Source organism: Aethalodelphis obliquidens, unplaced genomic scaffold (assembly GCF_003676395.1).
Source record: "Aethalodelphis obliquidens isolate GAN/ISIS:26980383/991018 unplaced genomic scaffold, ASM367639v1 scaffold37, whole genome shotgun sequence".
In the NCBI taxonomy this organism is placed as follows: Eukaryota; Metazoa; Chordata; class Mammalia; order Artiodactyla; family Delphinidae; genus Aethalodelphis; species Aethalodelphis obliquidens.
The window spans coordinates 13,291,789-13,311,563 of NW_020837981.1; the positions used below are offsets into that span (position 1 = coordinate 13,291,789).

Sequence of the window (19,775 nt, forward strand, 5' to 3'; positions counted from 1 at the left end):
AATGCTGAGCTGAGCACCTCGGTCTTAAACCTTGTCTTGTTTCCCAATCACTATTTAGAGAAAGGACTATTCTTACTTCTGCTTCTACTCAGCATCAAGTCCTTGCTTTAGTCTGCTCTGAGGAAGCTGCCCACCAAGTTCTTCTGGTCAAAGCTCTTCTTCATAAGTTCGTCCTAGTCTAACTGCCCCATCTCACCCTACCGCAGTCAGCAGCTTCCGCCACTGCGTGAGGCTCAATTCCTCCTGAGTGGGATGGGGCAGCCTAGCCCAGCCCTCCTGGGTGCAGCACCTATGGGCTCCCTTTTAAGTAAGATTTAGTTTGAGCAGCCCTGGGAGCACAGCGCTAAAGCTCCTTCCTCAGATGGGTTTCTGTAAACCCAGAAGCCTTGACCCAAGTGTTAATATGCAAAGAACTAGAAACTTCCATGGGCTGGCATAGCCCTGGGTTGTTCTCTTGTCTCACGTGCTCAGCTGGAAAGGGTTTTGGCTTGCTTAAGTGAGACTGAAAACTAGGGTGACCACCTGTCCTGGTTTGCCCGAGACTATCCTGGTTTTAGCACTGAAAGCTCCCGGTTCTGGGAACCCCTGGGACTTCAGTCCCAGGCAAGCAAGGAAGGTTGGCCACCCCGGTGTAAACAGCCCCCGCGAGGCTCCCTGAAACAGGACACAGGGAAACAGCAGGGGTAGTGGGAACCTCCTGCCTTCTGTTCATCGACTCAAAATAATTTAGTCAGCAGCAACAAGGTGTCAGGCAGCATATGAGGGGCTGGGGGGACAGCGAGCCAGACAGACCCCAGGAATCACAGGGGCATCATCGTGGAGCACAGCTGGATAGCTTCTGATGACAGCCCTGAAGGGGCAGGGAGGGGGTGGGCAGACTCAGGTCTGTAGCCACCTGGGGTACATGGTGTCATCACTCAGTCCCCTTTTATCCTCCTGAGGCCACGGAGGCCAGCTGAAGTTACAACAATCCTCTAACTGGGGAGAGCAACCTGCCCCGGCAGATTCAGGATTCTGGTGAAGGCAGGGGGCTCTGGGGATTAACGAGGCGACTCTCACAGGGACAGGAGGAGTCAGTGGTGAGGAAGGACCTCGCCGTCACAAGCCAGGGGTGCAGCAGGATGCAGTGGTAATGGTGCAGCCGGGAAACGGCTCCAGGTTCCAACGCCCACCTACGACTCACCAGGTAAGAAACCTGGGCATGTCTGTTAACTCTCCAAAGCCTCAGTTTCCTCATTGGTAAAATGGGAAAATACAGTAAAAACTGCACAAGGCTGTCATATATCCTAAGGGGAAAAAATGGACTGCTCAGCTCAGTGCCCCCCACACCAAATCGGTTCCCGTGGATCCGGCAGAGCCAGGACCCGCGCTCTCGCCCAGCTCTGTGGCTCGCACGCTGTGGGACCACAGGCCAAGCACCTGGCCTTCTCTGTCTCCGTCTAGTCACCTGTATAATGGGGAATATAATTCCTGCCATTCCTATATCAAATACGACAATGGTTATGAAAATGCATTGAAAAGAATAAAAAGCAAGAAAAAGTCACGGGTCATTTTTTAAAGAGCAGCAGGAAGCAAAAAAGGAAGAGGAAGGAGAGAGACAGCGAGAGAGACTAAGGCGAGGAAAGCGGTCCTGCAGGGTCGAGAGGCCCCGAGAGATGGGGGTTAGAATCAGAGGTTTGGAGTTGGGCTCCAGTGCTGGTTTTGCTGCCGACGGGCTGTGGGACTCAGGCAAGTAATTCAGCCTCTCTGAGCCTGGTTTTCTCATGTGTGAACGGGCACAATTACGATAAGTCACAGTGCTGCCCGCCATGAGAAGTGGGTGTGTGAGCTTTAAGAAGCCCCGTGAGGCCGGGCTGAGCACAGAGCAGGAGCAGGGGAGGTGCGCAGCCCAAGGAGCTACTCTTCATCATTATCCTTCCTCAGGTCCCACTTCCGCCACCTGCCCTCTCTGACGGAAAACACGCAGACTCCGGGGGCTCAGCTGCTTGGGGTTGCTACGCAAAGCCAACTTCTCATGTCCAGCGGCCCAGCCAATTTACTGAGCAACGACTATGAGCCAGGCACAGCTCGAGGCATGGGATACAGCAGAGAGCAAAACCCACTCTATTTCTGCCCTCAGGGGAGGTCACACTCCAGCGGGGAGACAGGCAGTAAACCAGGAAACGAACATGGGCTCTAGCTAGAGGATAGAAGAACTCAAGCAGACAGGATAAAGGTATAAGCATACATGAGAGAAGGATGCCGCAGAGAGCTAGCGTGGGCCTCACCTGGCATAGTCCAGCCGCGGCAGCAGCAGGTAGAGCCCGATGCAGAGCGCCAGGAAGACGTCCGCCGTCAGGAAGAAGGCCAGGGTGCTGTCCGTCACGTCACTGGCCCCCGCCAGGTCCACCAGCGAGGCCACGGCACTGAGGGTGCCCCCCATGGCTCCTCCTGCAGAGAGCGTGGGACCCCCCACGGATGGTCAGGGCGGGCCCGTCCTCCCTGCCTCTCGGGCCCGCCCGCGCTCCACTCCAGCTCCACGCTGTCCCTGCTGAGAAGAACGCTGCTGTTCTCACAGTACGGCGAGGCCTTGGCAGACCCGGAGGGTCCTGCAGCCGTGAGCTTTCTGACTCTGCGAGGGTATCCCCAGCCCAGCTCTTCTCCAAGGGGCATGGAAGAGGCTCCGGCCTGTCCGAGCACAGGCTCCCCGCTGCCTCGAGCGAGGCCAGCCGATCTGGGGAGTCCTTACCGGTTAGAAAGTCACCCAGGAGCTCATGGAGCTTACCTTGTACCTCCCGGCCGCTGTGCACCATACACGTGTGAACACGCATGCACGCTCACTAACACACACACAATCACATACACACAGACTACAAGCTCTCACACACACACCCACCGACACACAGTCACAAACCACACTGTCACACACACACACACACACACTAACACACTCCTATATACTCACACACCATGCTACCCCAAACTCACACACACACCCGCATGCACGCAGCTGCCCCACCACGTGGAATGTGCTCTCCTGCCGAGGGCTTCGGCACGTGGCCCAGGTGACCGCGTGCCACCACATCTTTCTCTGCTGCCTAACAGAAGAGGCGGCACAACCCAGCCGAGGGGACCCATGGGTCCAGGAGCCAAGCAGATGTACATCTGACCCTTGACTCTGCCACTTGCTCGCTGTGACCTGGGGCAACATGACTTCTTGGGACCAGAGTTTGCTCATCTGTAAAATGGGGACAATGACACCTGCCTTGCAGAGCAAGGACTGAATCAGATGATGTTTAGAAAGAGCCCAGCACACAGCAGGCTTTCTACAAATGTCAGCCCCCTTCTTCACCACAATCACACAGTCACTTCTGGGAGGCAGGCCATGTGTCTTACTTCTCTGTTGAACCCTCACAACCGTGGGTGGTCAACTGGTGCTGGCCACAAGTCAGAGCTTATACATGGTCACGTGTGAGCAGACCATTACTCCTCTCAGCCTGTTTATTTGCCTGGAAGATGGGACTCACACTTGTCCTGTCCCTCCCATGAGACTACAGTGGGATGGAAATGGAAACAGTGAATGGAAAAAACAATGGACGCGCCCAATAGGATCAACACAGTAAGTGCCTGTGAATACAGGACTGCCTGGCTGCACGGATGGATTTCCCTGCGTTAGAGGATCAGGATACTGAGTCTCAAGGAGGCAAGAGGGCCACTGACTGCAAACAGCCAACTGGTCCGTGTGGGCACGAGCTGCTTTGTCATTACTTGGCAGGTCTGACCAGGTACCACTTCACTGCCCATTGCTGCACAGAGCAGAGGTGGGAGAGGGACAGCTGGGCCCTCGTCCACCACGATGCCCATCCTCGCTGCCTCACCCACACTCTGACTGACACCTCTGTGGCTCTTTTTCTCCCCAACCTCCTCAATATGAGTTCTGTTAGCCTGGGGGGGGCCAGAGGCTGGGATCTGAGAGGAGGGCAAGGAAATGCAAGTTAGTATAGCGATGTTTCAATTCTAGCACGGACTCTAGAATCAAAACATCCGAGTCCAACCCTGGCTCTACCACTTCTACGTGTGTGACCTTCAGCAAGTCACTTAACTTCTCTGTGCCTCCGTTTCCTTATCTGTAAAATGGGGATGTTAAAACCCACCTCTTAGGGCTGTTATGAAGATTAAGAGGATCATTACATGTAGAGCGGGACAGGGTCTGGTACTGAGACGTGCCATAGAAATCCTCTCAGATTCCCAATTAGGTGTTTGGTTATTTCTGTCCTTCCTACATCAAAACAGCAACAACAGGGTAAACTCTTTGCCAAGAGGGTGCCAACTTCTGAGAAGCGGTAATCCCCACCTGGGTGATTTGTAAGAACTGGAGTTAAACTCCGTAAGACATTCCCTAGCTGCCCTGAGGAAGAGATCTTAATATCACTGCCTGTTGATTCTCCTCTCTCTCTTCCCAACTTGTAGAGAATTTATAATATTATCATCAACAACAAACCAGGCCTCCAGGAGCTCATCCTTCATGACTCCCTACTTTTATCTCATCAGTTATGGAAATACATGCAAACGAGGGACTTAAAAAAACACCAGTACAAAACAAATGAATTGTTCCTCAGATGCCAACACACACAGAATTCACAGATGGGCTCCTCTGGACGAAAAACAATGGGGGCTGGTGCGTGGCACTGAGGCCTCTGGAAGATCGGGACACCTCACATCTTCCAGGGTGATGGGTGCCCACTGCACACAGTGTGGGAACTGCACACAGTGGTGACAACGGCTTAGGGCCCAGCGTAATTAATACTGAAGTGTGAGTGCTAGATTTCTCTACTTTTTCAAAAATGGACTTTCTTAAAAATGCACGGGAGAGTTTCCTTCTCTGGAAGGTTCGCAGGTGGCCAGATGAACCTGAAGGGCGCCTTGCCAACATATCGGTGTGTTTGGTCACTGGTTCCTGGAGAGAGAGCCAGCAAGGTTGTTATATTGAAAAATCCTCTAGCAGGATGGAGGGAGATGAGGGGACAAGAGACCAGGATGACTGAAAGGATTAAATCCAGTGTTCAGTGGCCACTTCCCTCAGCTTAGGCATGCCCTTCTTGAAGCACTGCTAGGGGCATATTGATTGTACTCAGGAAACTTAGCGATGGGTCCACTTTTGTTTTACTTTACGCCCAAGGGTTTCTCTGAGGATACAGCCAGAAGCCTAATCTTATATCAAAAATGGCAAACAGATTTGAGCTCAAATCTGAACTGTCAAACTGTCAAATCTGTTGACAGTAAGTGTCTCCAGTGCTATGTTGAAAAGGATTTAGACGCTTAGGAGGAAAGATTCAGATCGATTAGTGATGTCTGGCACTGGTGTGGGAACGGGCAGGAGATATACACTTGTCCAGGTATTTGTCATCCCTGTCACATACTACTTGGCATTATCAATTAATGGGCACAGAGTAGATTCTTCGCAAAATGCTTCTCAAGTGGGCAAACGCTTACTGCACCCCTTCACACAACATGGACATGCAGAGACACTAAACAGAGCAGCTGAGCTCCCAATCTTGCTTTAAGGGATGGTGGTCTCCTGGGAAAGCACAGATTCTTCCTGACCCAGCTCCTTTTTATCTTGTTGAGACATTTGGGTGAGAGAACAGAACTGCTAAGGTCTAGGCAACAGGCTTAGGTTAGGATCAAAATTTTAGTTAAAGGGGTCAGCCCAAGTCATGTCAGCAGCCCCGTAAAATGCCAAAGTTCAGGGTAACAGAGAAGTTTATTACTAGGCTATCAGCTCCTGGGAGGCTGAGTCTTGTTCATCTTTGAATCCCTGGCACATAGTAGGTCTTCTACAAAATTACAGAGGAAGGAAATACAGATAGAGGGGAGAAAAGATGGAGAAAAGAAGGGGGAAAAGGTAAGGGAAAGGAAAAATAACGAGAAGGAAAGGGGACAGGAGAAGGGAAAGGAGGAGAGGAGACAGGGAAAGAAAGGAACGCTGGTTCAGGAAACGCACTTGGTAGGCAGACTGTATTTTCCAAAAGGAGCTGCAACTATGTCTCCCCTCCCATTACAGTATGATTTTCATACCCACCCACTGAGATATGTGGGTCTGTGTTTTCTCCCCGTGAATCCAGGTAGGCTTATGGCTATAGTGGAAGTGCCCCAAATGTCTTTCAAGGCTAAGTCATAAAAGGAAATAATGCTTCTGCCTGGGCCTCTTGGGATGCTTGTTCTTGCAACCCAGAGGCCATGCTATGGGGAAGCCCAGGCAGCCGTGGTGAGGACCACATGGAGAGAAACCCTGGCCCCAGCCCCAGCCCCAGCTGAGCTTCCAGCTAACAGCCAGCACCACCACACCAGCTGGGTGAGCACACCATCCTGAAAGTGGATCCTCCAGCTCCAGGCGAGCTATCCTGGCTGATGCCACGTGGAGCAGAGGAGGAAAGCTGTCCCTGCGAACTTCTACCCAAACTGCAGATACACGGGCCAAAGAAATGATTCTTATTGTTCTAAGGCACTAAGAAGTTTTCGGGTGCTTTGTTACACAATAATAGATCATGGAAGCACAACTAACACTCATTTCTTTTTCTGGAAGGGCTACCACATGCTCACCTCTGGCTCCTTCCAATAACCCCCAAGTAGACTGACCTGCTCAGCTGTCTGGACCCCAGCTCTCACCTGATATCAGTGCCTGGGAATTCCTCATGGGGAAGGAACCAGTCATGCCGAAGACGCTGCTATTGAAGATGGTGGAGGTGCCGCTGAGGATCGCCATGCAGACGATGGTGACGGCGAAGAAGCTGTGAGTCCAGGAGGAGGTGTCCACCTTCACCAGCACGGTCATCACCACGAAGATGGCCAGCATGACAGTCAGCGAGGCCAGCACGCGGACATGAATCGGAACCCTAAGGCGAGGATACCAGAAGCGGTTAGAGACTCCCTCGGGCCTCCCATGCCAGGCTGGGGTTGGTGAACATTCTTAAGGGAAGCAGGTGTGCTCAGTGGCTGGGACTGTGCACTCTGCAGTCAGGAGGCCTGGGTCTAAATCCTGCCTTCCTGGCTCACAGTCCTGTGTGGACTTGGATTAGTGACTCTATCATTCCAGTTTCAGCTTCTGCATCTGTACAAAAGAAAGGAGAATCAATCTACCTGAAGGTGTGGTTGTGAGGATCTATGGCGGGGAGTGTATAGAGTCAGGCAGCAGTACCCGGCTCAGGGCAAATGTTCTCAGATGCTGCTTCTTTTCATCTTGCTGTGAGGTTCAAGGACAGGAGATGAGGGCTCTTGAGGCAAGACCCCCGTTCCTCCTGCCACGGGGATGAGCTCCCGCTGGCTTTGTCTAGTGCTTAAACAGAACAACCACCCACTGGGATTCCTTCCCCCAAAACTTAGCAGTGGCAGGGAGAGAAGGGAGAAGAGAAGAAAATCATCACCATCACTGTCGTCATCAAAGCCAACACTGAGATAGTACTTCATTTGTGCTAGGTACTCTTCTAAGTGGTTTCTAAATGCTAACTTGTTGAATTCTCACACCAGCTCCACAAAACAGGTATTCTTACCTACCCCACATATACAGATAAGGAAACTGAGGTCACAGAGACTAAGCAACTTGCCCAAGGTCAGTCAGCTGCTCCCAACTGTGCTCTCAGAACGACACTCTACTGCCTCCCTGGGAATGAAGGGAATATGGGTGGCCCAGAACAGGTGGCCAGGGCAGAAGGAGGCTCCTGTGATGGTCTCAGTTGTCATGGGCAGCAGCTGACGCCAAGCTAGAGCCAGCTACCCCCATCCAACCCCACTCCTGCATGTAGGCCTTACGCCTCTCCCAGCCTCCAACCTGCCCAGACACCGTCCTGCAGGGAGAAGCAGGGAAGCCTAGCTCTCTGTGAAGTTGCATTTTTATTGCAGGGAGAGAGAACATCATCTAAAGAGGCTGTTTAAATCATCAGATTAGACTAAGCTTTAAACCAGATTGGATGTTTAGTTAATTTTCCTGCTAACCAGTGGGTGGCGGTTGGGAGAAAATCCAGATTAGTTATATACAAATTTCTTTTGGATAAAAAAAGAAAGACATGAAAGGTAGAAAAATATATATACATACATAAAGAGGTGTGAAATGATGAGCATGAAAAGCAAGAACGGAGTTTTTCAGATGCTTTTGTGGCCCCAGGCGAATTTGAGTTTCCTTCCTATCCTTGGCTGAAGGGAGAGCAGGTGCTGCCTGGGCCGTGTCAGGGGCAGAAGGAAGCCCGAGGTAGTGAAGGGACAGTTCAAGGTTGTGGTGTGAGGAGCTGGGATGAGGACCCAGGTCTGTTGAGCCCCAGCCCATGGCTGTCTTGCTAAGGCGTGTCCTCTCTGGTGTGTTCATTCCACAGATAACACTGGCCAACTACTGTGTGTCCAGCGCTGGGCTGGATGCCCGGGACACAGGACAGATGAAGGACAGGCATTTTGCTCCAGTGTGCAAAGTGCTCCATCAGCAGGGCCATAGGGCATCCTGGGCACGTCTGAGGGGCACGACACCCACTCTAGCATCTCACAGGTTTTTTGAAGGTGATACCTAAGCTGGAGCGTAAGGGACGTCTGAATGTGAGTGCACATATCTTGTGAGGGAGAGCGTAGCACACTCAGGGAATTAAAATGGACTCTGGCTGCAGGTGACACTGAGAGCAGAGGATACCAGACAGACATGGAGCCCCACCCTGGAGGGCCTGGTCCAACTGATAAGTGCCAAGACTTGCTCCTCAGAGTGGGGCGTGGAGTGGGCATGCAGGCTTTGTCTGCCAGCATCCGTCCCACCAACAGCACTCCTTCCATGCCAAGTTGTCCTGCGGAGGTGGACAGTCAAACTGTCCACACCAACCCATCCACAAATGAGGGCACACGACCTGGTCTGGGGTGATCAGGGTGTCCCACCCATACCTCTGGCCACTGGATTGGGTTAGGGGTTAGCATGTGACCTAGGCAGGGCCAGTCAGTCATCGCTGGGACTCAAAGGTAGAGAGAAGCCGGGTCTCTGCCAGGACTGTGTCGGGGGCTGCTGGTCCCAATCTGGCCAGCTGCATGGGGAGAGGCCACATCCGAGATGAAGCCAAGTAGGCACACACAGAGCTCAGGGCCGGCGGATGAGAAGGACGTTTATACTCCCCTAGATCCAGCAATGGAGGCAGCCCTGACTTTAATTTTCTGAGGAAAGAATGAGAAAATCCTTTTTGTGTCTCTTTCCTTTGTTACCAAGAGTGCCAGCCAACACGCAGAGGCACATCAGGGTTTCCAGTTGGGGAGTGACATAGAGACTCCACCTCTGAGCAATGGGTGCCCTGCCCTCCTGCCCTCCCCTCTTACCAGGAAGCAGGTTGCAAGTGACAGGTGATTGAATAACACCTCCCAAGAACAGTCTTCAGCCAATGATGGGGAAGTGGGTGGATAAATACCCCAGCTCCCACCCCCTCAGGTGTGTTCCACACTGGCTGCCAGAGTTCTGAGCAGCCGAAGCTCGGTCACCTTCTATGGGAGCTGGCTTGATAAGGCTTCCTTTATTGGCTGCCATCCCTTCCCAGTCTCCCCCCTTCTCCTACTGTGGCCCCCCAAATAAACTACCTGCACTTGAATCCTTGGTCCAGGGTCTGTTTCTGAGAAACTCCACATCAAGACACATCTTCCCAGGGTCTGCAGGGGACTTGGCCTGGGCAGGAGCTGGTGGGCAGTCAGGTGAGCACCTGGACCCCAGGGGCCCCTGAGTATCTATTTTAAATGCACACCAGGTGCCCTGAAGGCTGGTGGTCAGGCCTTACTCTGACGCTCAGGGTGATGCTACACACTCAACCCTGTCACACAGAGCCGCCCCCCCCACCCCCGCCCAACTCTCTCCCAGGAGCTGCAGCTTCCCCACCCACCTCAAAGATAAGAGCCACAGGGGCACAGAGCCTGAGTCCAGAGACAGGAACCCTGCCAACTCTGCCACCAATTCACTGTGTGACCCCAGGCAAATATTCAACCTTTCTGGGCCTCAGTTTCCTTGAAAAAGAAGAGGTGGGACAAGAAAAAGTTCAGGTTTCTTCCAGTTTATGCTTCTAAATCTGAAAAAATTCAAGTGGAGAGAAAGGCTGGGGACTAATGTCCCAAAGTTTTAGCAGTTCCTTGGGGCAAGAAGAAGGCGAAGGACAGACTAGGAGACGTGAGAAGCAGCACAGGGACAGGGCCCCGTCTCGTTCTCACCCCCAGGGCTGGCATAGGGCCTGGCAGGCACCTGGTAAACACCTGCTGGATGCACAGATTGATAACTAAGGGGTCCCAGCAGTGCACGCTGGGCCTCAAGTTCCCCTTCACGCTCTGCTTTTTGACCCCCTCAGCATGGCAGGGAGATAGCTGGAAACAGCAGCAGCGATCCCAGCCAGCCTTGGGAATGGCCTCTGTCTCCAACCACCTCCTCCCAGATGCAACGCAGGAAAGGTCCCCCCCAGGAATGCTGCTGGCACCCCAGAAGCTCTCTGTGCCTGTCAAAACAAGGTTAAGTAGTTGCCTGAACAGGAAAGTTGCTTTGGAGAGAGCTGGGGGACTTCTTACCCAGGCACCCCCAGGGCAGGGAGAGGAGGGCAGAGTGAGAGAGGAGGAGGTAAACACCAAGTGCATCACAAAAGCAATGCAGCTCCCAGCTCTGCCTCTGCCCCCCCCCCCCCAACCCCGTCACATCCCTCACCTGCACAGGTCTCCTCCACGCCAGCTAGTTGCCAGCTGCAGAACCCATTCTCAGCTGGAGCTTCCCTGCAGGGGCTCCAAGCCCTCAGGGATCTTGCCTGGGGCTATTGTCAATGCTTGTAAAGCTTTATAAAACGTGCCCGTGCAAGTCCACCCCACATCCACTAACGGGGTAACACTGCCTTACTCTCTGCTTCTTCCACCTGGACAGCGGCCCGGGGGGTGGTAACACTGGGGATTTTAGGGAAAGTCTAGACAAGTGCTGCCCTAGGCTTGGTGGCTCTGCTCTGGCACAGGGGACGTCTGAAGTGACAGCTCCAGTCCTGGGACCCTGGGGCAGGTCATACTGATATGAGATTCTTGGAGAGGGCTGCCAGATGCACCCAGGCTGCCAGCTTCCCTCCCTTGCTCACGAGGGCTCAGGACCCCAGGGGAATGATTTCTTCCTAAGTCTCCAAAATGTAAATCCTCCTTATAAGTATTTATGATGCTACAGATTTAACATAATAAAGCACCTGGCGATTGTGGATGAGCCGCTTAGATAAGCCAGGGTTCTCCAGGAGCGAGAAAAGGGGACATTTCAATCTCGCACATTAAACAGAAAACAGCTTAGCTCCAAACCATCTTCCCACAGTCCAGAAACAGACAGAGGCTGGGAGCATTTTCCACATGGTCCTCACCCCTCTCCTGGAGCCGGGAAAGGCACAGGCAGGCCCTGGCGTGGGCAGGACCCTTCTGGAGGACGCCCTGTAACACTGAGCCCTCAGAGCCAGATCCCAGCCATCCTCGGGAGGGCAGTGCCTACTGCAGACAGACCCAGACCTTCTTCACCACCTGTTTCCCTCCAGTAGCCTGAAGCCAGGGCAGAAATGGGCTCCCGCTTATAAGGCCTGAGATGCGGCTCTGGCTGCAGGGAGGGGTCCCGCGAAGCTGGAGAACTAGGCGGCAGGGGGCCCAGAGGTTCCACGCACAGATGTGGGGGGAGAAGGGTCCCGGTTCCAATCCTGCCTCCAACCTCTTAACGGCCACATGACCTTGGGCAGGTCACCTCTGTCAGCCTGTTGGCCCATCTGTAAAACAGGGGAATAAATGTGCTGCTCTTGGCCACTGCAGAGTAAAGGAGATAATGCCTCCGAGGGCTAAGAGTGCTGGGAATGTTAACTGCGATGATCAGAGATTATTCGCCCAGGGCCCTGAGGCTGGGCCTTCCCCGCTGCCGCTGATCCCCGGTCCCGGCTGGCTTCCGGCCTGCTGGACCTCACGACCACAGAGGGGACAGTGCCAAGTAAGACGCCAGCTCAGGCCAGCCTTTCCTGGCATTGTGGTCCTGCGCACATCTCCTGACCTCCACTTTGGACAGAGGATCATGATAGGGGCCTGGAAAGGAGCCAGGGCGGTGAGAGGCCGAGGGACTGCCCACCGCCATGGCTCCGTCACTTCTCCCTTGTCGTCCTCTTCTTGCATGCCCTTCCTTTCCTCATGCCTTCTCTTCTGAGTCACTGCCAGGGACCCAGCTCTACCCTGCTCATAACTCCATCCCCTGCCTCCTTCTGGGCGTGATCTCTGGAGGCTGCGTTCCTCCTGCCAGGACACTGACCGTAGCCCCGTGTGCCAGGGACAGGCAAGAGCAGGCAGGTTAGGGGCCAGCTGGCTTTCGGCCCCCAGGCCGTCTCAGACCATCCTCCCTCTTGCTCGTCCAGCCTTCACTTTGGTTTTAAGAGGCGTGCAAAATTCTTTGACATTCCTTCCATTGAAAGGTGCGGTCCCTGGTCCCTTAAAACTGAGTGGGCAGAAGGGACAGTATGTGACTGCAGAGACTAGGTTACCAAAACCATGCAGCTTTTGCCTTGCTCTCTCGGAGCGCCTGCTCTTCAGCCACAACATGAAAAGTCCTGCTACCTGCGAGAGACCGAGAGGAGGGACAGAGACAGACAGAGAGAGAGGTGCCCCGCGGAGGCCCCAGCTGTCTACAGCGGCATGAGGGAGGGCCAACCAGAGCTGCCGGCTGAGCCTGCTGCCTCCCAGGACCGTGAGAGACGGTGGTAGTGTGCTCAGCCACCACGCTCTGGGATCATTTTTCTGCAACGACAGATCACTGGAATAACCCCACAACACAATATGCTTGGAAAGACTGGTCTATTCAGGCTTAGCACACCTGAGGCACATGCGCTGCCCTCTCTCCTCCTGGACTCAGAACAGACATCAGTAATCACAGCACACTCGCTGAGGTCAGACCTGCCGTAGAATCCTGTTCAAGCAGAGATCCAGGTAGTCACTACAAACTGAGCAGAGTGGGGTAAAACAGGCTTGCCACCAGCGACCTAAGGCTTCAGGAGGCCGTGCCCAAGAGATGCCCAAGTTTCTGAATCACAATGTAGCTACCTTTACCAGCTAATGATAGCTTAGGGGAAATGCAGGCAAAGTAGCTCAGGCTGTTACCCCTGTAAACCTAAATGGAGAACGGATGGTACCAGTCACCCAGTGGGGTGAAAGGGCCACGGGCTATCTCCTAAATCATTCCTTCTTCCACAGTGCACCCCACCCTTCACAAATGCTGTGCCAGAAGTCGCCCACTGACCACCCCCATAGGCGGCCGACTCATGAGCTGCTGTTACCAGCTTGGCACTGAGCACTGAGTGACCCGTTCCCATATAGTGAGAGCCAGGGTGGTGGGGTGCCAGCCTCTTAACTTCTAGCTCTGATTTTTTTTTTTTTGACCACTCCATGTGGCATGTGGGATCTTAGTTCCCTGACAGACCGGGGATCGAATCCGTGGCCCCTGCGTTGGAAGCACAGAGTCCTAACCATTGGACCACCAGGGAAGTCCCCAGGCTCTTAACTTTCGACGGCTCTCAGAAAGGTTTGAAAGACCAGCCTCCACAAACCTTGCTCCCCGGGCCCCACCCACCATCTGTGGTGTCCCTGCGGCCCAGGCAGCTGTTGACAGTCAGCTCTGACCCCATGTGGCAGTGTGTGGCTCCCTGACCGGGCATTCCATAGGCAGGGCCCCAGGTAACCGATCTGACTCTCAGTCTTCATGGAGGAGTCTGAACTGCCTGCTTCCTACTTTAGTGGACACATGTAAGCCAGCAGAAGAGAAGCAACTGTGGACCAAAGGGGAGCGGATGAGGCTGGAGGTGAAGGTCAGGGGCCTGGGAGAGGGAGGAAAGTGGCCTACCTGTTGACAAGCAGGAAATTCACCAGGAGGCACAGCACGGAGGGTACAGTGGAGGCAACGGCCAGGTAGCTCTCAAAGTAGTTCTGCAATCACAGAAGTGAGGAGTCTGCTGAGGTCACTCAGGATGGAGGGGAGGGGCCCCACCTGAGAGCATGGACAGGGCCCCTCTTGGTGGGTCTTCTCCCCACTGTCTAGACACCTACGAGTGATGGGTGAGTCCACCCCGAGATGGCATGGTCTTGCCCCATCTCTAACCTAAGACCACTCACTCGGTCACACAACAGACACCACCAATGAGCTGTGCTAAGTGCTGGGGACGTAAGGAAGGGTAGGACTTTGTCCCTGCACTAATGCTCTGCAGCCCATGCTCCCACCCATCCTATCTGTTCCACCCACGTCTGAGGCAATGGAGACAGGACTTGTATGTACGTATGTTTAAAGAAAAATTTTATCCTATCAGTCGTCTTAGCCCATTGTCAGATTTCAGAGATATCCAGATGGGTTTTGTTATGACTCATCCCCATTCTCACATTCTCACAACCAAGTGAGGCCTGTTAGAAATACATGGAGCCCTGATCCTTGCAGAGAAACTCTGTTCCGACTCTGGATTTGCTCCTTCAATAGAGCTGCTACCCAAGGTCAAAGCCACTTTGGGAAGTGGCTCTTAGTCTGGCCAAGATGAGGAAAAAGGGCATTTTCCTGGAAGTAGCTCGACAGTATTATAGACAAAGAGTGCATGAGACCACAGAAAAGACGAAGATTCCTGATTATAATGTGCTGCAACTTTCAGCTGAAGAAGCTGAGTGGCAACTTTATGCATTTTTCAAGGCTCAGGGAATTGTCCACTCACTAGGGTAGATTTTACTGAGTGTACCTCATCCCTCAATATACGTATCGAACAAAAGGCCAAAACACTGGAAAGGCTGACACATCTTGGCTTTGGTCCTTTTATGTCAAACGGTGAACCCCAGGTCAGTCATGACAATGGTTTCTAAGCCGTGAAAACAGCTTCCATGTATTAAGCATACCGTGTGCAAGTACAAGGGCTTTATACGAATGATATTCTTTACCCTAAAAAATAAAAGAGCTGTGAGTACTCTGGAAAGTTTACAAAATTGAACTTAACTGGGGAATTATTTTGAGTACAAATGTGCCAAGTACCAAGAACAATGTGTGCAAAAATCTTGCCAATGTGCAAACAGCTCGGGCAATTGTAGGATCTCTGCAGAGTTTAAGACATGCTTCTTCCCTGTTAAGAACGGGGTGTCCCATTGGGAGTGTAAGATAAGAGTGTGAGGTTTTTTAATGTCTCAAAACACCGCAGGAAGAGCTGTCAGAATTCTGTGGGGGGGTTGTTGTCAAATCAGTGGTAGGAACAGTGAGTTCTAAGGGAGTTCTGGGTAGGGAAGTAGGACGAGGGGGCTGAGTCCTGGAGAGAATGGCAATGAATATGGTTTTGGGAAAAGATCCCAGAGGAGGTGGGATTTGCGTCAGACCTTAAAAGGGAGGGTAAGATCTTTCCTTTCCGGGAGAGTCTGACTGCAATGTGGAGGCCAAGAAAGAAGGACGTCATAATGGGCCACTTCTAGTCTGAAGCACAGACCGTTTCCACAGTCTGTTTTTAAGGCTGCAGAGTGCTTTGTGGTCTCTGATATCCACACCCTGAATATAAGATTGTGATGGCCTTGTAATTAAAATGATAATCACAGCTACTGTGGTCCATCAACCATGAGCCTTAGAAATAGCCTTCCTCCTTTGAGGGGCCACCGCATTGTCCTAGCCTGATGGGTTCAGTGGAGCCTGGACTGGTCCGAGGCACTCAGTCAATTACTCCTTGACATAGCGGCTGGGCGTAGGTGAGGCCAGGCAGGCGATGGGTGGCTGGAAGCAAAGGAAAAGGGCCCCAAGGAAGAGACAGCTGCAGGTGGGGGCCAGGACTGCCCCAAATCTGAGTTCCCCATGACAGCCTTCCTTCAGTGGCTGTTCATTTTGTGGCAACTCTATAAACGGTCATCACGTGGGATGCAGAAGCTCTGTCTTTGTTTTTTCAAGCAGGCTCAGGTTGCTTGAACATTTTAGGAATGGGGATTTTCTAGGTAATTCAATGTTCTGGTTTGTTGATATTTAAGCAGAAGAAGTTCCTTTTAATGTTGGAAAAGCTTTTTAAATATTGACAACTGGGTAAGGCTAGGACCCCCCTTCTGTTGATTGAGCCCATTTCTCTGCTTTACAAAGGGCACGTGGTCGGGGGGCAGGGTGGGGCGCGGAGGCAGGGGAAGAATGGACTTGACCCTGGGTCATCTTTCTACTGGTTCAGATCCGGGAGCTGTGGTTAGTGACACAGGTGGACTCAGCACAACCCACAGAGCTTTTTTTTTTTTTTTTAAAAACTTAATTCCTGATACAAACATGTGGTGGTTTTTACTTATTTGCTGCTTTTGCTTATAAGCAGAGTTCTAGCAAAATGAGGTGTGGTGGGCAGGCTCTTAGGGTGGCCCCCATGATCCCAGCCTCCTGTGTTCATGCCCTTGTATCATCCCCTCTGCTGAGTGTGGCTGGGACCTGCCTGGACTTGCTTCTAACTGACAGAACATGGCAAAGGTGACAGGTATACACAATTATGTGGATGGGATTATGTTACATGAGATGGTGGTACCCATCTTGCTGGACTCTTTTTTTCCTCCCTTGATGGCTTGGAGAAGGCAGGGGGCCAGGCTAAGGAAACCCACGTGGCAACGACTGCAGGTGGCCCCTAGTCGCTGAGAGTGGTTTCTGGCCAATACCCAGCGAGAAACTGAAGCTCTCAGTCTTACAACCACAAGGAACTGAGTTCTGCCAACAACCCAAGTAAGCCTGGAAGTGATCCTTCTCCAGCTGAGCCTCCAGTGAGACTGCAGCCTTGGCTAACCCCTTACTGCAGCCATGTGAGACCCTGAGCAGAAGACTGGGTTAGGCTGTACCCAGACTCCTGGCCTACAGATACTGTGAGATAACAAACGTGTGCTGTTGTAAGCTGCTAAGTTGGTAGTATTCTGTTCTGCAGCAGTAGATTCCTATTTAGTGAGGGTTTGGGATAGCTGAGTTCCTAGTAATGGGTTTTTTCTGAATATCGCAGCCTTCCTGTTGCAATTTAAATTCAGTTCCTTGATGAAGGCAGAGAGAGCTGACCATGATTTTATTCAACTTCTTGCCAGACATGAGGACCGACGTGCCTGCCCACGAGGGGAACGAAGGTTATGCTTGCCGACCACATCAGTGCCCCTAGCCTTTCCTCTCCAAATCCTTGGCTAAAATGAGGATCATTTTTGCAAGCAGCATGCACTGATTTCAAGAAACTGGACTTAGTTTACGTGCCACCCCAGATCTGCTCGCCTCACCCGCCCCTTAGGCCATTTGCCTTGCTACTTGGTCCCACGTGGTCATAAAGCCACTGCCGCCACCAGCAGGGGGGCCAGCTGCCAAGGAGAGACCCCTGAGCCTGCGTACTGCTTGGGCTGTGCTCACAGAGGCTCTTGCTCCCTGGGTGGCTCTGGGAGGGGCCGGGTGACCCTCTCTGAAGGGTGGGGGGCAAAGCCCCACCCACAAGGTAGGCTTCAACCATTGAGAGGAGATGGGAAGGAGACTAGAGACACGTTGCTCGTCTTTCCTTCCTCACCCCCTCCACCACACGTGTTCTAAAATGCGGCGGCTCCACGCGGCTCCTCGGGAGGCATCCCGTGTGCCTGAGCAAGCAGCTGTGTTTAGCTGCAAAGCTGTGGCCAGCGCAGTGATACCACAGCCTCCATCTGCTCTCTTCCATCCCTGCCTCACTCCCCTTTCCCTCACTCTTACTTCCCTAGGACTGCACTCCCCACGGAGTATCACAGGTAAGGTGCTGCCTCAGGCTCCTTTCTGAAAACATCCAACAGCAAAGGCCCTATGTTCAATTCTCGATCCCACACATTGCAGCTGGTACTCACTTTCTGGGTTCATCTCATTTGCTTCCAAGGCCTGTTGAGGTTACCCTCTCCCAGTTTACTCAAGGAAGTGTGAAGACGTCGGAATATTGGTTCAAACGCATTGCAGTCAGAATGGTAACAGTGCTGCCCCCTCCGAAGAAATCTGAAATCTCCATCCCACAGGCTGATTTTACGTAATGCAGTGTCTGGGGATAATTCACACCATGGTTCCCCTCCACTTGGGACCGATTCCTGAGAGTTCCCTCAGAAGGCTCTGCTGTTATTTATCCCACCAGGCACCTTGCAACAAGTCTGCAGCCTCTACCTCCAGAGGTAAACCCAAGGACACCAAGGACTCCGGTCTCGGAGGAGTGGAGGAGGGCAGTGGCACTGGGCCCCCTCCTGTGACAGTGGAGGCTGTGCTGTGCACAACCCCAGGGGGACCAGTCACGTGGACGGTGACATGAATGGAGCTCCGCAGAGCTGTGCAGCACGGCAGCCCTGCTTACACAGCTCATGGGGGTCAGTTTGGGCCTGACATAATTGCAGGTGGGAGACCGTATCTGATTCAGGAAGAAGGCAGGGCTGGAAGGTGGGTGGGTGTAGCAGGGCAGGACTTTATGAGATGATGAAAGGTCCCCAAGCAGGTCTGCCTGCCCCAGGAGGCGGGAGACCCAGAGGCTGGTAATCCCACAGCCCTCAGCCTGGCTGAGTGGCCATCCCGATCAGCATCCTTTCCTGTTCTACCCACTCCTCTGTTCACTGTGTGCCCAACATCGTGCTGGTGGTTTGGCGTATAAAATAGACAGGAAAGGGTGCCTGATGCCCTTAGGCAGCACGTAGTCTGGTGCAATCCTACAGCTGTAGAACAATGGACACAAGGGAGGGGAGGGGAGGGAAGGAGGGAGTTGGGGGGGGGGGGCTTCCCATAGGAGGCCATCTTGGACTGTAGCCTGAAAGGTGGGGGGAAGCTTGCCAGACAGCTATGGGGAGGTGTTGCTGGTGGAGAGAGAAATGGCATTCCCAGAGGCGGGAAGAGCACATGCAAAGGCAGGGGTGGATGCTGCTTCGCCACTCAGGACTCTAACCCCAGCTCACCTGTCGGAACAGACCGCCCTGAGGCTTTCCTCAGCACCCACAGGAATCTACTGCACGGAGACAGAAAGGCACCCTGTGATCCATTCAATCCAGGAATGCAGCCCCAGCACCTGCCCCGGCCCCTCGGGGTGCTGAGGAGAGAGCGCGGCCCCACCATTCGGAATTCTCCAACTCAATGTGAGGCGAGCCCAGCTCTGAGGAACAAAGAGGGAAACTTCTGCTCCTTGAATGTCTAGTCTAATCCCGCTGCCCTCCAGTATCTCCCCTGCACTCTGCAATTACCTAGGGCTCGGCGTCTGGCAAAGGTAACATCAAAGGTCCTCTTTGGCACTTGCCAGGTAATCCAATGGACACAGAAGCCCTGCACAGTACCAGGTTATTGACATTTGAACAAAACTGCTCACATGTGGCCTGCACAGACCCCAGTCCATTTGCTCTTAACTCAGCGTGTAAGAGCAAGTCAGAACTGGGATTACTCCCATTTCACAGACAAGAAGCTTGAGGTTAACAGAGGTGGATGAATTGCACAGAGTTGCACACTTGGAGAGTGCTGGTGGCAGGATTTTCTGATGCAGGGCAGGGGTGGGATGGGGAGATCGTTATCATCGCTCCACAAACGTAAGAGCCACTGTAGCTGAGGCCGCCTGCCTCACAGTCACACAAACCCAAACACCGTCACTGGGATTACAGCATGTCACTGGCTGCCCCAGAGGCCGGGACTGGCAGCCCACATGCCTTCCCAGCAGTGAGCTGGGACCAGCCCGCAGGATCAAAGGGTCCATCAGGGTGGCGTCTTCCCTCTGCCCCAGCCAGAAATGATGGGGCTTGAGTTCTCCCCTCTGCCTGTTAACTCTCTCTTTTCCTTAAACCCCACCGTCCATTCCCTTGTGCAT

At 53.1% G+C, this 19,775-nt stretch overlaps 1 protein-coding gene across 3 annotated transcripts in view; it reads right to left on the reverse strand.

Annotated features, from left to right (window-relative positions):
- The window catches only part of SLC29A3 (solute carrier family 29 member 3), a 41,744-nt gene that overhangs the window by 4,105 nt on the left and 17,864 nt on the right, over window positions 1-19,775 (reverse strand). For 2 of the 3 annotated variants that reach the window (XR_003437889.1, XM_027129972.1), the window contains exons 3-5: window positions 13,847-13,929; window positions 6,649-6,875; window positions 2,268-2,430 (exon numbers count right to left, since the gene is read on the reverse strand). Coding sequence is in view for 2 of the 3 variants with exons in the window: in XM_027129972.1 (XP_026985773.1) it covers window positions 2,268-2,430; window positions 6,649-6,875; window positions 13,847-13,929 (473 nt within the window). In the remaining variant the exon portion in view is untranslated. The remainder of the gene's footprint in view (window positions 1-2,267; window positions 2,431-6,648; window positions 6,876-13,846; window positions 13,930-19,775) is intronic. The other variant, XM_027129973.1, reaches the window with a different exon arrangement.